The sequence below is a fragment of the Triturus cristatus genome, chromosome 11 (assembly GCF_964204655.1).
Source record: "Triturus cristatus chromosome 11, aTriCri1.1, whole genome shotgun sequence".
Lineage (NCBI taxonomy): Eukaryota > Metazoa > Chordata > Amphibia > Caudata > Salamandridae > Triturus > Triturus cristatus.
Genome location: NC_140594.1, coordinates 1,062,636,355 through 1,062,653,949, shown reverse-complemented (window position 1 = coordinate 1,062,653,949; position 17,595 = coordinate 1,062,636,355). Strand labels below are relative to the sequence as shown.

The 17,595-nt window shown below is 42.3% G+C and overlaps 1 protein-coding gene across 2 annotated transcripts in view; it reads left to right on the top strand.

The window, feature by feature from the left end:
- The window catches only part of CCDC150 (coiled-coil domain containing 150), a 343,163-nt gene that overhangs the window by 141,186 nt on the left and 184,382 nt on the right, over positions 1-17,595 (top strand). For both annotated transcript variants that reach the window (XM_085635385.1, XM_085635384.1), the window contains exons 11-15: positions 2,811-2,935; positions 4,077-4,254; positions 5,315-5,383; positions 7,461-7,553; positions 11,143-11,226. In XM_085635385.1, the coding sequence (XP_085491511.1) occupies positions 2,811-2,935; positions 4,077-4,254; positions 5,315-5,383; positions 7,461-7,553; positions 11,143-11,226 (549 nt within the window). The remainder of the gene's footprint in view (positions 1-2,810; positions 2,936-4,076; positions 4,255-5,314; positions 5,384-7,460; positions 7,554-11,142; positions 11,227-17,595) is intronic.

The window sequence follows — 17,595 nt, the reverse complement described above, 5'->3', positions numbered from 1 at the left end:
TCCCCAGGGCAAAATCAAAAAAGGAGAGGGGGCATGCGGTTGGAGCTCACAAGCAGGCGTTGGCCTCCATTCTGACAAATCCTGGGTGTTTCCAGTGTGATGAGTCTTTTGGTGTTCGTCAACCACTCTGGCAAACACAGGGAGTAGAATTTCAGGGTGCTGAGTCTTGTTAGACCTTCTTGAGATGGGTTGTGTGTATTGTTTTGCTAACTGTAGTTTTGTACATATTTCTAATTTTACAACTTTATGCATGATGGTTGTCAGTTTATGCACACTTCAGTTGGTCTGTGTTGTATATAATGTCCAGCCATTGGTAAAGGCCTTATCAGTTCATTGGGAAAAGTTATATAAATTCCTTATTTGTAGTCTGTTCATAAGGCAAAGTTATCTCAAAACAAGTAGGCCTTTGTAGCGTTTTGTGAATGGCATGTGTTAAAACTGTAAAGCGTAAGATGTTTAAGGGTGAATTATTACCCTGTGCTAAAGCCTGGAGGTAGGTACTTTGTTACATGTAATCTCGCAGATTACCTTAGTAGGCAAGGGTTTTGGTGCTTGTGACCCATCCTAACAAACCGTGGGGATAGACGATTTGCACTATGCTAATCCTTATTAGTCTCTATTAGTAGGGAATTTATATTGTTTGGACAACTGTATTGTGTACATATTTGTAATTTTATTATGGTATGTCTGATTGCTGACTTGTGGGAAGGCTTATAAACAACATAGTCAGTCTGAGTTGGCTATGGTGACAGTCAAATGAAAACTGCTAGAGGCCTGAAGGTTTCACTAGGATAAATATTTTGGATGCCATAGATGTGATCTGTTTATTATGAAAAGTTATGTTCACTGTAGCTGGCCGACATTGATTGTGAAACGCATATGTTAAAGTCAATAGGTGTGTAAGGATGGATTGTTGTTTATTTGTATTAAAGCCTACAGATAGTTATTTTCTTGAATGAAATGTCACAAATGACCTTTGTTGGGAAGTCTTTTCCTATTGGCTAGCACCTCTGATAAACCATAAAAAGAGAAGATGTGCAGTGTAATAATTCTTGCTAAAATCCCCTCTTAGCTGTCTGTCAGGATCTTGTAACAAAGAAAATCATTAAGTAATACATGCATTAATATATATAAGCATGTATCTTTATAAGTACAGAGTATACCTAGAGAGCCTTTGGTGAGCTCTTTTCTGCCATTGGTCTGTCGGGGTGTCATTTACACTCTGCTTTCATCCATTTCAGCGTATTGCATGCGGTAATGGTTCAGTCCATGACTGCATTTTCTGATCATTTGTGTACATCTACCTGAAAATGAGCATCCTTCTGTGTCAGGGCTGGTTGGCCAGTCCTCTAGTTTTTAATTTTTTGCTTTTATAGTTTCCCTTTCTGCTCATCTTTTTATTTCAATATTCTCGAGACGATACTACTGCTCATCCATGAAGTGCGGGTCACCTGCTTGCCGCTCATTTCATCTGAAGTGTGCCGAATCCCACCTGGCCACTCCCTCTAAACCAGGAGACCATGATGGAATGCTGTTGCCCATAGTGTCTTGTTGTTTAACCATACCAAGATGGCCAACACGTCGATTCTAAATGTGGTGGCCATGCTTCAACTGAAATTTTGTTCAAGGATGAATGCAAGAATGAAGCGATGGATGGATGAATGGATTCATGAGTACAAAGATGAGTGACAGAGTTCATACATGTAGGATGACCTATTGGATGCCTAAATCCATCAGTGACACATGAGGTACTTTCATTCATAAGCCAGACCTATTGGCATTGACAAAGCCTTTTTTATTAATATGTTATTATTTCATGAGTCACTTGTCATGTTATCATTGATATAATTTTTTTGTGACTTCACTTCCTGTAATATCATCAGATATACTAGTTAGTTCTCAAGCCTACGAATTCCCAAAACCTGAGAGTTCTGAAATCCAGGAATTGCATTTCCCTCAGTGCTTGTAGGTGCCACCACTTCTTCAAAACTACTCTTACTAAGTAATGCCTGATTCCAACACAAAAGTACTACTTCTCATTGCTTTATGCTATTGAAAAATGATAACACTAATAAGAGTAGGTATTAAAATATTTGATCATAAACTATTTTTTTAATGATATTTACATTTTTTAACATTTAAATAGCTTTGTATATATATATTTGAAAAGTAAAAATAAACACATTAATTTAATTTAACACTATTACCTACGTGGCTCTATTTTAAGTCCCTGGCCCCATTAATTTCTATGTGTTTCAACCCGGTTGAGCCCTGAAACCGGGTCGAAACATGATCCTGGATAGAGCTAGGATAATTTGGGTGACCAGGTTCTGCATGCTGGTGCAGGATAGCCATCAACCTTATAAGTTTGTTAACTCAATACTTAAGGTCTTAAGCTGTCTGTTGCTAGAGTGTTAACAATATTTGATATGTGCTACTGTCAGCAGGTAAAAACCCAGCTCCATGAAGAGTGTGAATTTATTAAGCACTTAAAGGATGCTACTACTTCTAACTTTACTCTTTCTAATCTTTTTTTGCAGGACCAGTAACTTTCTTTTTGCAGTAAATCACACCTCTTTTTAATTTAGAATTACTATTGATACTTTTTGAAGATAATTGTTTTTCCTTAGTTCCTGATAGATGAGAGGGACCAAACCATGAACTGGTTTCTAAAATGACCCTCTTTCTTCAAACGTATACCTTTGCCCCAGCCTCACAGATTACAGTTTGACTATTTTATCCTCTGTTTCCATGGTTCGGCTTTGGATTTACAGTTTGTTGTGACAGTTTTCCTGTTCTCACCTCCACAGGCCGAGCAGGAGAAGATGGCTAAAAAGCTTCATGAACAAGATCTGCTCTTGGATGCTGCTCGTTTGAACATCACAGCAGAGCTGAAGTCTGCCCAGAGCGAGCGGAACAAACTAGAGAAAGAGCTGTGAGCTATGGGGGAAGCTGGGCAAGCAGAGGGTTCAAGTTACAGATATCATTAACCCCACTACCAATGTGCTGCTTTAAAAAAAAAAAAGATCAATTGCCTAGTCTTTCCCCTCCACTCTTTATTGCCAAATCCCAATGCATGTACGCTTCACTCTCCTGTTCTCCTTTCATGTGCAGGTTCGGAGACTCGTCCTTGTACCTCTATTTCCATGGTTCAAACTTTATTATCCATCTACCATCTTTTACTTCAGCTTCAATAGCTTTAACAGTTTCCATTGTCCATGTACTAGTCACTGCACTCTTTCGCCATCATGCAGCCTTTCCCCGTCCTCTGCAATTCATATACCACTTTTTTCATTCTTTTCCATGTTCCAGTACAAATGCCCTGTCCCCATCTGTCATCAATCACTAATCATTTTCCACATCCATCACTACCCATGTGCATTCCCTGTCTCTTCATCGTTCTTTTCTCTCCCTATGTCAATACCTTTCTGCTATGTTTCACTGCCCCTATGACCCTGCACCCATTTACTTTCCATGTGCCTGTCATCATCCAGCTTGCACATCCTTAATTTCCTCAGGTCTATCCCAGTCTCCATCTTCACTAGCAATATGCCCTTCATGCTACCTTCTTCCTGTCCTTTGCTACCCACCGTTCTATTCATTCTCATTCTGTAACACCTGCTATTGCTTTTGAACATCATTCACTCTCCACATGCAAGGCCATGTACCTTTTGAGTATTGTAGATGACCAGGATCAAGTCCTTGCTCATTAGTCCGTCACTAACTACCAACATGTAAATCCCTACCCCCCTTTAATTTCCTTCTTTGATCACATATTCTTCTGGGAACCTTAATGCTGTCCATTACCACCCATATCCATTTACTCTAGTATAATCCTTCATTGCCAGTTGCTATTCACTTTACCCACCTTAAACTGTCCATTATAAGGAGATGCACAATTTCAATATTATCACTTTCTAGGTAGCACTACATGCCACTTTATCCATCTGTAACTACCCTCATACATGTTGCCTGCCCCTTTCATTTCCTTCCCAGCCAAAGTGCAAATCCGGTATTCTTTACTGTTCAGGTGTCAAATGGCTTCTACTCAAATCTGGTCCCTTTCCCGCTTTCAGGTCCTCTCTCCAAGCAGAGCATTCGCAGTGTGTTGAGAACCAGCACCTTGCTGAGGAAAAGATGGCCATGAGAAAGACGCTGATGGAGTCCACCATTGGCCATCTCCGTGATGACCTGGAAGCCACTATGAAGGAGAGAGATGCTCTTCTGAAGGAGAAAGATAGTATTCTGCAGGAGGTAGGGGGAAAGAATGAAAGGAAATTCAGCCTATGTTACATCTTTCCCTCGCTTCCTTCTGTATGTAATGTACAAATCAGTATGTCTGATATCAGGTGAAAAAGACAAGCCACTATAAGAAGGAAAAACATGAGGCACCTAACCCGTTGACTGAAATTCAGTGGTTCTTGTGGAATTAAAAGTTGTCATTATGAGGAGACCGTGAGAAAGGTTTGTGGAAGAAGGAATTATTAGACACAAATGGGCAAGGAGACTAAAAGCAAGGATGGATCAAAGACAATCATAGGCAACATTTATGAAGGGAGAGGTACACAGAAAATTAGTGTTTGGCAAAAAATAGACACCAAGATAGAGAGCGACGAGAGTGAGAAGGAGGTGCCCTTTAAAAGTGGGTTTCATATGAGTGTCTCCGGTGTCGTTTGCTAGGAGACATATCACGTTTGTGATATTTGATGTGGAGGTGGTAGCACTGGCAAGAGAGGACAGTCAGATGAGAGGGTCAGTTCTACACTCATCAGTCTGCTGTGCCTGGTTAACCACCAGCAGATATTTCATAGTCCAACTACTTTACATCTAACGATTCTGCTCTATCCAAGTTGCTATGCTGGGGCTGCTTCTCACTGTGTACTTGATTTTCATGAACTAGTTGCTATGTACTCCTTTCCTCCCGTCGCTCTCATCATTCTTCATACATCCTTCTTTCTAGCCTTGGTGCCTTTCCACACTGCTCCTTTCAATGGCTCTGATGCATTAGCTTAATTGGCTTTGGTCTTTTAGACAGAAAAATCCTCCTATTGGTTTTAATGTCCCTTGTTTGAGTATCACTTTCATTGAACTTGTATCCCTCTCTGTCTGGATTATCATCATCACTGGGTTGTTTAGCTGGTAGTCTAGGCTCGGTTTTATTAGCCTTATTGCCCTGCCTTCGTGGAATATTTCTTGTAGCTTGGCGTGATGCCCTGTCTATTGTAACCATCTGTTGTCCTGGTTCCACTTTGTTTCTGGATGTTCACACTCCTGCCTTTTGATGATTAAACCATTCTGCCATTTTCCATCACAGAACACCAAAACCTTGAATGAGATCACTGAGGACCGGGACAAACTAGAAGCTGAGCTAACAGAGTGCAAGGTGAGGGGCTTCCAAATAAACACATTACTTCGAATGAGTACCTACAAATTGTGGATCCTCCACACCATCGTTACCTGGTAGTATAATGGATCCCATACACACGTATTACCTGCTAGCATTGTGGATCCAATGCATCCATATTAACTGATTGTATTTTAGATCCCACACTCCCCTATTACTCACTAGTACTTCTACACATACCTATTGCCCAATAGTTTTGTGGAGCCTAAACACCGCTATTTCCCAGTAGTATATGTAGATCCCAAATACTCCTGTCACCTGGTGGTATTGTGTATCATACACACCCCTATTACCTGGAATTCCACAATCCAGGTTTACCCGGCAATATTGTGGATTCGACACACTCGTATTACCCAATAGTATGGTGGATCCCACACACCTGTACTCGGTAGCTCCAAACAAGTTGCTCTGGGTCCTATCCATTCCAATCTCAGAAGATGTGGTCCCAAGGCTCCCACACACTCTTGTTCATCAGGATCTATGGGCACTGTTATACCTTCAGCACATTTTCTTTACATTGAAGCTTAAAATAAGGTGATATATTCCATATGTTCTTGCATGCAAGAAGCTACTGTGGACGATAAGGAATTGTGTCTCTGGCACTTTAGCAGGCTCCCTCATTTGCCAGCGTCATCAGTTGCCGCACTTTATTTAGAATCAGAAAAGGTTGCTGTCGCCTTCTATGTCTTCTGCCAATGTTATTGGTAACACACTGTTCTGTTGCTTTTTGTACATCCTGTGAGCACTACTAGTATTGTGGTGAAAACTATGCATGTGTTCTCTTCTTCCTAAGAACAATCCTGTTATTTTATGATATGTTAAAATGATGCTTGACTAGCATGCTATTTGCCGCCATTTGGGGTGTTATCCGTGATAAATTCCCTAAGTTATCAGTCTGTGAGATGAGAGACTCTGTAATCCTGTGCCAGTCGACAAAGATATTCGAACATAGAGGCAAGCATATCTCTATTCATGAACAACTTTCATGGTCATAGAGGTGAGAAGTTTTCTTTCTCCACCAGTGCCCATCTCAAAGCTATCAAGCTCTAACATTTGCCTTTGATCCATCAAATTCGAGAGGTTGAAATGCGTAGTCCTATTTCGTAGATACGCTTGAGCCATCTGCCTGTGAGCAGAGTCCAGTCAGTGACCAAGTTCCAGTCTCCAAAGGTATTTCATTGCTAGAGGCAAGAACTTTGGTATCCCAATAGTAAAATTTCCAGAGCCAATGGCGAACCACCATGAGTACCACAATTTACAGGTTAAATGCTATATACCCATGTGCCTCTGAGGTTTCCAGCTCTAGAGATAAGAGGCTGTATTCTCTTTATTAAATTATTTGACCCACCTGTATGTGAGCTGAGAGACTCGGTAACTCAGTTCCATTCTCCAGAGATATTCTGCGGTAGAGCAAGTCTTCCATTGTTAGAGCTGAAATATTTGATATTCTGTGTGCTGAATTCCCTAAGTCACAAGTACCTATCTCGTAGCTTAGAAACTGTAGAGGTTTAAAAGGTATGTGGTACATAGGGTAAAACCTATGGACCACTGCAAATCCATTGTTTTTTTTGCAGAGTTTTATATAGCGCGAACTTGACCTGAATCCAATCAGGTATCAGAGCGCTTTACATAGCACCGGTTACGTTACATGAGGACACACATTAATTGTTTTTTTTTTTTTTGTTAGGCACGGGCAGATTAAGTGATTTGCACAGAATCACAGGATTGTTAGTCTGTATTCTCACTGTTACATTCTCTGAGACAATAATCAGTCTGTGAGATGAATGGACCCCACATATATACAGCTCTGACCGTAAATCTTCCATTCTTAGAATGTAGTAGCTCCGTGTCCCCATTAGGTTTCCTGAGCGTCCATTGCCTGTCTTCAGAGTAAGAAGCTGAAATCATCTGTAACCATGCACCACTGGCACAGATAGTCTTAGAGGTGAAGGGCTTTGTTGATCCTTGCAAAGCCTAAACACCTTTCTGCACTGGGGGAAGGTTTGGGAGGGCATATGTCCAGGTCATATCACTCATGATGTCTGATGCTTTGCAGCTTGATCTGGAGGCCATGCAGAGCACACTGCAATTTCAGGAGGACGAGAACAGGAGCCTGATGGATCGACTGGCCTCAATGGAGCAGCAGCAGGTAGAATGTCAGCTTTAAAGAGACATATACATTGGCCGAGGCTCCTTAGGGCAGCTATTCTGCGCTATCCTGGCAGTGAGATTCGAGTGCAGGACAAATGCAATGATGCCAGCCGACGGATGCGGCTTTCCACATTCTTTACTCTGCTTGTTTGTACTTTAAATATTTGTATGCGTTCAACATGTAAATAACCATAATACCCCTTCTTATAATGTGAAGCATCTATAATTAAATATTATTATGTATGCCTTTTACCCTATGTAATGCCTTTTTCTTTAATCTCATTTCTGAAATTAACTTACCTTCCTCCTTCACCTGTTTTTCTCTGTGTAACTGGGCACGGACTGCCACCTCCTCAATCTATGTCTTGACCCCCAATTGGCACATGCAATGTTGGGCATTTTCTACTGCCTGCACTAGTTAAATTGTAATCTAATTTTCGCCACATATATGGTTGGGCTCGATCCAACCAACTATGGCCCCTCTTATGTGGCCTGTAAATACTGAGGGGCTTGGTAAGGAAACTTACCTGGCCCATCTGAATTACACGTTTTGTTTTTTATACAGAAATGTCTGTTACACAAAGCAGCCAAAACCTCAGTCTGGCCTACCCTGGTAATGTTTATTCCATGCAGTGAAATAATGGGGATTTTAACAGGCCCCTCGGATTGAAGGCCTATGTATACTTGTAGTTCCAGGATTTTATTTACGGACATTTCAGATAAGTACCATTCCGACATCCTCCACATAACTGCTTCTAATAATATCTGAAGGGATCAGTGTAGTGCATATTTGAAGCATTTGGTGTTACATCCATTTGTGTTGCCCAACTGGGTCAATTAAGTCTTCTTTTGGCTTGCTGACTGTCCAGGAGTACCTGACTGTAGTGCTAGGAGGCTGTCTGAATGTGTTTATCCACAAACCTAAGAGGTTTGAGATCTTGTGGCCTGACTGAGGACGTTTCTTGTATGCTACAGAGGGAGACGCCCATGGAAGTGGGTTGTAGATGTGTGTTGGTTAGAGAAGGACATCTCCAAGTTGCTTGATTGTTGGCACCGTGGTGGTTGTGACTAAATGGGGGTATGATAAATCCTGGCAGATTTGGAAGTACATGCACATGGTGTTGGTTGGTGAATGTGAAGTGCAAGTGTCCAGTTGAGATTTAGACATTGCCAGTAGGTTATTACTTGACACAGTGGTTTATTGGGAGTCTGGTGTGCACAAATGTTTTGGTATATGTAATTTTTTCACCCTGAACAAACTAGCATTAGAGGAAAGGATATATGAGGAGGAGATGGTTTGAACTAAATGGGACGGGAACGGCGAAGTTTCAAAATGGTTCCCCAGCACCAGGTGGCAAGATGGACAGGGATGCATTTGGAGGAGTGGAAACAGTAAAGGCGTGAGCAGAAAAGGACAGGGTTGCAAAAGGACATGGAGTTGGTTTAAGTGAGAGGAAATAACCGATTGAGAGGCACTTGGAGGGAATGCATGGTTTAAAAAAATATTTCATGATGTTGGCTTGGAATTATAAGATCTTCTTGCAAGTCCTTGTTTCTTAGGCCTAAGTGAAAATGTGCTCAACTCACTAACTCACTATAGCAGCTATCACAACCAGGCTTGAGCATCTCTAGAGATGCAAGCAAGCAGAGTGCGGCAAGAGGGAAGTCCACATCACTATAGACTGCTATTCCCGGACCAGAAGCACCGAAGTCCATAGGCAATGCCCTTCCTAACATGTCACCTGCTGGTAGAAGCATAAGACCTTCTTCACTTATACAGTGCACTCCACCAGTTACTGACATCAAGGCTGGCGCTATTCCATCATGAGAAAAATTTAGCTGGCTGAAGGTGGTGTAAGAAGAAACAAACTGTCACGCCAAGGCCCACTCACCTACATTCCCTGGACATCTGCAGATTTGCTTCTTCCACTACTTTCCCCTTGAGGTTAATCCTTCGCATAACTAGAGATGACTAATACTGGTGACTTACCCTGGGGACAGAGGGGTTGGAGAGAGAGAGATAGAGTGATGGTTCTGGTGTACCTTGGAGCTACAATGAAAAGGATGCAAGGGGGTGTTAATCCTTCTGAGAAGGACTCCTCGAGTTCTGGTGGCATGGCGCTCTCCTTCAGTCAGGATAGGCACTAAGCAACAAGAACACAATCATTTCAGACAACCATGCATTAGTGCTTTACAATCAGCCCGAGGTGTAAGTCCCTAATCAGACGTACAAGTAAGATTTGCTGTAAGGAATTTGAGTCCATGTTTGAGCACAGAGCCCTGCGCTGAATCTCGAGTGTGTATCCTTTAGCCTTTGCGCAGATGATTCTGAAATCTTTATCAGTCTCTAACGAAGTGTTACTTCACACAACTTGTCATTTTCCTTTGCCCCATGCTTTCTTATTCTAGCGTGTTCTTGAAGAAAAAGGGAATACCAAAATTAGATGCGCCCACTTAGTGGACTGACCTGATGTCAGTGTAATGGGCCGGAAAAGCTGGAGAATTAAAGCAGCAAAAAGATGGTCTTAGTCCAGGCTGTTTGACCAGGTTCCGGGTTTGCTGCTCCCCAGGTTCCAGGTGAAGATATCCATATTATTCTTATCGCAGGCTGTGGGGAGGTCAGAACCCAAGGACATCGCTGATGGGAGACACCGCTCTCTCAAGACTGATCCTCGAACCCAAGCATGTGACTGAGTTTTAAAGCAGTATTTATAGGTGTCCTAGAAGTGTTTATCTGGAGACTTCTATAAGGGTACTGAGTGTCTCCTGTCAATTAGAAGGCTGTCTCTTGTAGGAGACTAGGGCAGGAAATTGAAGGTTGAGTAAGCAAACACATTAAGCACTGGAGCCCTTCCTGAAGATTGAGTGTCTCCTGTCATTAGAATGATGTCACTGGCTGGAAACTGATGCAGGTAGTGGAAGACTTGAATTAGATGGCATGGCAATTGGAAAAAAAGAAACAGCAAGCAACCATACCACATGACCTTGAAATCGGCAGGACATAGATGGCTTTTAACTAATCTGCGCCTCCATTTAGGACAGTTTACATACATAAACAACAGACAAGCATCAGGTGGCCTTGAGGTTAGCAGGAAACAAAGGCTTTTAAGCAGCACTACCTTTTTACATTAGCCTTAGGTAAACCGATCTTGAAACAGTGCTCCCAAACTAAAGTACATAGTATGCCTAAATAAAGTCCACAGCAAAGTACATGGCACCTGCCCAACTATAAAAAGTGGCAGTAATGGAGAATAAACAGCACATGCTGATGGGGTATGCCACAAGCTTATGCTACACCTTCAGGGAGTTGCAGATCTAAGCTACTTGAAAATAATACCTGTGCCTGATCACTACCAATGAGGAGGAAGGAGTGCATCATTTTCAAGGAAATATTGGTCAATCAAGCCGCCTCTTTAATTAAGTCTTAAGTATGAGGTCAGCTTTTGTTTTGTAAGTTGATATCTCAGCTGTGTACCAGCATTGGCTATTTGTGGCTTCATGGATATTTTGGAACCAGTTCCTGTCTCTGTTTCTGTGGTGTCTGCTGGCTGGTGCCACTGGTTCATAAGTTTCATCTGTTTTAACAGCATGCACGGCAGCAGGTGGAGCAGGCCTTATCAGAGCTGACGAACAGTAAAAACAAATTGGCCTATGAGAAGGGAAAGCTTCAGGTAATTGGTGTTTTTTGTTTCATCTTTCCATAAGTATGGAAATCCTTGCATGAGATGCTAACCCCTTCTATATAGTTTCCTAAGTTGTTACAGTTTGTCCTGTATGGTGTTGAAGAGTTTCTTTTTATAATTTCCACACCACGGTGCTGTGTATAATTGTTGAGGCAAACTACAGTGTTACTTTTAGAAATTCTCCTGTTTGTAATAATGTGGAATGGTAAGTACCAGTTATTTCGATTCATAAATCTGTGAACGATGATAGAACTAAGCATGTGTGATTGGTAAAGTGCACCTCTGTACAGTTCCAAATATTTTATTTTACAAAAGTGTAAAGAAAATTGATGCATGGCATCTCTGTGTTAATGGTTTATGGTAGGCCGCCACCATTATCTCTGCAAATTTTATTCATGAACAGCACCAGTGATTGCTGTATTGAATACTCGAAGCAGCTGAGCTCTGCATCTCACTGAGTCCTACTCTTTCTAGTTAAAGTCATTAATTACATGAGGGCAAATCACTATTTCAAGAGAGGCAATTATGATTGTTCTCTAAAAGATTTCTCTTCCCACTTAGGAAGTGTATATGACCTGACAGTCCACAAAGCCACTTATTGTATTGCACCTTAGCAGATAGCCTGGTCCAACCACAAAGAGTCATTTAGGGAGGGGTCTCAGGGACTTTAATGAGAAAGGGTAGGCCTCATCCAATCCAGGGAAATTCTGAGACTGGTCCCTCTCAGCAGTATGCATCCTGAGAACGATGGAAGCTATAATATGTTCTCAATCAGCTCCGCCTGCATTATGAGTTTACAATCAGGTGGTGGCGCATGCTCCTTGTAAGACATTCCCATTGGTACACTTGATTAGGATACGGGTATTTTGCCACCACCGCCTAGTTCACATCAACTTGGACTCTTTAAACCATAACCTGAAACCCAACATCAACATTCCCAAACCCCTGAGGCTGCATCACTCACCCTGACTTGTCTACAGTATCCAGTTTAACAAGAAGCAGAAACTTGTGGAAACACCTAACCCAAAGTTACCTTGAAAAGGCTCCACTCTAGTAAAACTCATTAGCACAGCCAAAGCGGTACCTGACATCCATTGAAGAAGCCTTCAAAACTTAATGGAGCCCTTTTTAGACATTTCAAACAATTCAACAACAACAAGAATCAATAGATATACTTTTCATTTATCATTATTCATCAGAAAATACATACAATCAGACAGATATAAGAGCTCATTTAGCGAGTGGTCAAAAGTACACATCCACCAAGTATACTGAACCTTCATACCAGCGGCTCCCCAACTTCATTTGGTGGTGAAGGAGTCACCTGGTGTTGGAAGGCAGAGCCTCTGCTGGCTTGTGAGTCTAAAATGTAGGCAGCTGCCTATAAGCTCGGGCCGCCAGACTCTACGTATCCAAATTACCGCCAGTTGAGGGGGGCTTCTGATATTGATTTTACTGGTTCTGGACGGGAAAAGGGAAAATGTCCCTGCAGCACATTGGCAGAAGCTTCCTTCATGTCACAGTTTTTTTGTTTTACAAAAATAGACCTCCATTCTAGGCTTTTTTTTTTGTTTTAAAAACCATACTACATTTTTTTTATTGACCTCAATATCAATATACACTTAATTTAATCAAATAAAGTTTTACACACAAGTAAAAAAAAATCAAAAAGCACAATTAGTCTGTTGGCCTGGGAAACTTAATTACAAAAAAAATAATAATATTCACAATGCTTTCAATAATAATTAACTTCAAGCTAAACACAAATAGTACCTCTCTAACTATCTCGTTGGTGCCTATGTTTTCATCAACAGGGAAGCCATGTACCTCCATAAATCCTACAAACGGACACAAAAAGTGTGAGGTTTCCCCCTTTAGATAACCTTCAATAGCTTTTTTGGAAGTACGAGTGCCCTCTTTCTTAAAAGTGAGCTTTTAACCATCTATTCCAGTTAACGAAGAACACAGGCATATAAGTAAAATGCTCGGGGATTAATTTATGTACCCGCATGGTGAGTACTCTCCTTCTGCCTGAAGATTTTCTCTTATGCTCTCCCAGTGAAAAAAGTAATAGTAAATGTTCTGTCATGGTTCACAAAGAAAGCGATGGCGGGGAGTCCGAGGAGAATTTTTAAGACCCAAGAGGGTTGACTACCCAATTTACTACTAATCACAGAAAAAAAACCTCGGGTCTAAAGAATTGGACGAGAGCAAGAGGTTACCCGAGAAGGTAAATCGCCAAACCCAGGGATATCCCTTTTATAGGAGGAAATCCCTCACCCACCATAGGTGGCAGGCTTCATCATTGGGATTTTCCTCATACCGGGATGCCTAGTCCCGGCACTGTCTACAACCCCCTCACTGAGAGGGAGGATCTCGGGTATATTTTAGTTATTAATCAGAGGTATGCTAAATACCACAATGATGAGTTGCTAATCAGTTCAGGTGAGAGATGCAGTGCAAGAGAAAAGTGATAGTGAGAAAGTAAAACTAGCTACCAGGTACGTAATGTATCTTTATTGACACGTCCTTTGGCTAGGGTTAAAAACAGGGCACTGGCAGGGATAACCTATACCTGTAGTTGGAGACGATAGTGGTCTACATGTTTCAGCCTATTGACCCTAAAAATGAGGTGTCTTGGCTTTGGTCAGCACCAGCTTGTGCTGCCGTGAAGTAAAATTTCAAAATTCCAGTGTAGTCCTGAATGACATAGGTGGTGGCAACTACTCAAAAAGAGGTTCTGAACAACTCAAAAAGAAGAAAAGTTACAATGAAAAAGATAATAAACCAGTGATCCTTATTCCACCTGTGGTATATTTTTTCAGAGCATTCACTGTTAACACCCATTTATTGCTGGTGGACAAACCAAACCTTAACCTGTCATGCAGCTCAGGAAGGGCACCGCTCTCTCCATCGGTACCGCAGGCAGATTGATATACTGCCGGTTTGCGAAGGCCTTTGCTAGGTATCTCTTTTTAGCTAAAAGTGCTCACATAGGGTCAGCAAGAGTACTTTCTCAAGAAATGCTCTGCTGGAAGTAGATTTACTTCACTGGTGTGTTTTCTCTGCTTTAAGAGCAAAGAGAGACTGGCTGAACAATAGTCCTGGAAAAATGACATTTATAAACCTAGTTGGCAAGGTGGGGGTGTGAGGTGAAGTAGGATTCTTGCACCACAGGTCGGCAACATAAAAGGCAGCCATAAGAGGGATAATAAGCAATGGGAGATGTGCAAAAATGCAATGACTGCATGGTCGCCCCACACTTTTTGTGGGATTGTATTGCTGGTGTTTGGACTCTGAACGTTGGGGCACTGCCGTCAGCACCCAGTGTATGTGTGCTAACCCCTAAATCATGGAGGATTGGCTAATCCCTGATTGGCATATTTAACTTGCCTATAAGGCCCTACTATATGGTACTCTGTGTATCCAAGGCCTGTAAGTTAAATGTCAGTAGTGGACTGCAGCACCTATTGCGCCACCACTAAAGTGACAATGCGGAACATGTTTCCAGACCTGCCTGTGCAGTTTTAAAAATGCAAATTCAACCTTGCAAATGCCTGGCCTAAACCTTCCTTTTTAATTCTATGTCACCCCTAAAGTAGGCCCTAAATGCCTATAGGGCACGGTGCATGGTGTTTAAAAAGTAGAACATGTACACTTAAGTAGTAGTGCCCAACTGTCACCTGGCAGCCTGCCGGGAGTTGTGAATGGCTCCCAGGCAAAGAAACAAAAGGGCCTTGGCTTAGAGCAGGTGTGACCTCCTACGGACAGGAAGGCCTGGAAGATGTGCCCACCAAATGGAAAAGCTTCAAAGGGGCATCCACCTGTCACAGGGAGAAGCAACTTGCACATAGACCTGCCCCTGCCATTGTCCAAGTAGCCAGCATGGTACCAATCCCATTGGGGGAAAACCTGTTCAATAACTGGTTTGATGTGGGAATTTCTCATTTCTCTAGGACAGTGGTTCCCAAACTTTTGACTCCTGAGGACCCCCATTTAGTCACCACTGGAAGCCGGGGACCCCCAAGCAATTTGTAGGATTTAAATTTCAAACATTAAAACAGTAATTTGAAAAAAATAAACACGTGTGCACACAAAACAAATACTCAAATTACTAAGGCTTTTAGGGGCATATTTACAAGTTTCTATTGCCATGGGAACGTCACTTTTTGCGATGTTCCTGTGGCAATAGGGGCTTATCCTCAAGCCACTTATTGTGGCTTAACGCTGCCTTGTAAATAATGCCCCCTTTCGTGCAATGCTTAGCGTGAAAAAGGTGGGCAGTGGGCGTTTCACTCCAACAACCATTGATTTTGACGCTGCCCTCTATTTACAAGGTCAGCTTAAATAGGAGACAGCACCAAAATTAAGACCATGAAAAACCTGGTCTTAACTTTGCAAAATGAGGAGAAATGCCTTATTTCTCCTCGTTTTTGCTTTTTCCAACGGAAAAAGAAAAACACCTTTGATTGTTTATGTTCAGGAAGGTGGCTCTTCCTGCACATAAACAATCTTTAATAAAAAATGATGTTTTGTAACTTCCATGTGTGCTGTATTAGGCAGCACACATAGAAGTGACAAAACGGCATTACAAAATTGTTCATGTGCAGGAAGTAGGAACATAGCAGCATCAGGATAATGATAGACTAGGAATAAACATATGTTGCTAACTTTTACCATGCAGTTTGCAAGCGACTCTTTGACAGTTTATAGGACACTGCTAGATTACGATAGTCCCTTATGAATTGCACAGTGACAAAAGAATCTCTGTGACAAAATCGGTAACCCACTGACCTATGCACATAAAATACTGTTTTTTTAAATGCATTGTACACGTTCTTTGCAGTAGGCATATTAACCCTCTGTGTCGCATAAGATAAGTCAAGGCTGCCACTGGACAAAACAGTCATCTCTCTCCAGCAGGTAAATTAATCACTGGCATTTTCTTGACACTTTTATATTTGCTCGAAAAACTGCTAATTTTACAAGGAACTTTGCAGTGCTTTTAAAACTGCTGCCTGGGGACCCCCTGGGAATGAGCCACGGACCCCTGGGGGTCCTCGGACCCCAGTTTGGGAAACACTGCTCTAGGACACTCATCAGGAACATGTCCAGAGCTTTGTACGAGGGATGAAAGGTTCTGCCTTATTAGTTTTGGGTAGAGAGGCGCACTGTAGGATAGATCACAGAACAACACATAGGAAGTGCTGAAAAAGTAGGTAGGAGCAACCGTGGCAACTTTGAACCTGTTAGTTAGGAAATGGCCAAGAGTTTCTCCTCAACAGGCTGGTGCTGGGCGTAATAGTGGCACCCTCAGTACGCAGTTCTGTACACCTCTGGACTGGTGGAAGACAGAAGAAGGAATGTACCTGCTGTTGAACCTGTGGCGAGAAACCCTAAGGACTCGCCCTGCTCCTCATCTGTACCCAGGACTGATGAGTGGTCTCCAAAGGCCAGTTGGATATCCTCCTGTTAAGCTCCAGGAACACAAAAGTCCAAGAAGCCCAAGAATCTGCTGATCCCAGCTGACTATTTCTAACTGGGTTTGCCCTGAACCCTGCTGGTGGCTTCTGCGTGATTGAGTCCCAACCACCACATGATGCCCAAAAAGTCCTTGAACCTAGGCTGGTCTTAGTGTCCTCCTTTTCCCTCCAAAATTGCACGTTTGGACACTTGAAAACTTTCTCTGATCCTTTTCACAAAAAAGGACTAGAGACTTCCACAGGACCACTGCTGAGCTGCAACGGCTGACGCCAAACTGCAGGTCAGACTCAACTTGCTAGTATTGCCCTGCTGAAAGAATCCTGACATCCAGAAAAGTTTCTAAGACAAAAGCATAGAGGACTTCACTGCGACAGTACCAGCCAGCATTCAGACAAGGACAACACCTTCCTGGGCCAGATTTTCGGCCACTTTGAGTTTTCTTGCCTTTGATGTTGAGGGTCTCAAACTTCCCATCAATGCTGAGGCTCCCACCAAGGTTCTGCAGTGCAGCCCGCCACCGTCAGAAAGTCCATCTTCAAATCCAGCTGGCACCCCAACTCACCAACAATGATTTTCCCTAGATCAGAGGGTAATCATTCCACCGGGCTCAACCCAGTCCCTGTGTCCGACCCATGCTCTAACCTAGTTGGTCTCAACGTTTGACTTTAACCCGGGTTAGCGCAACCAGATATGGTGTTTGAATTTTCTACTTATTAATTGTTTTGGTACTGATAAATGCTTTAGACATTTCTCCTAAGTTAGGCCTATCTGTTCTGTGCGGTACAAAAGGGGGGGTGGTGATGGACGGAGCATCAGAACCAATCAAACACTCACACCCAGTCAACAGATCTGGGTTTGATCCATCACCGTTCT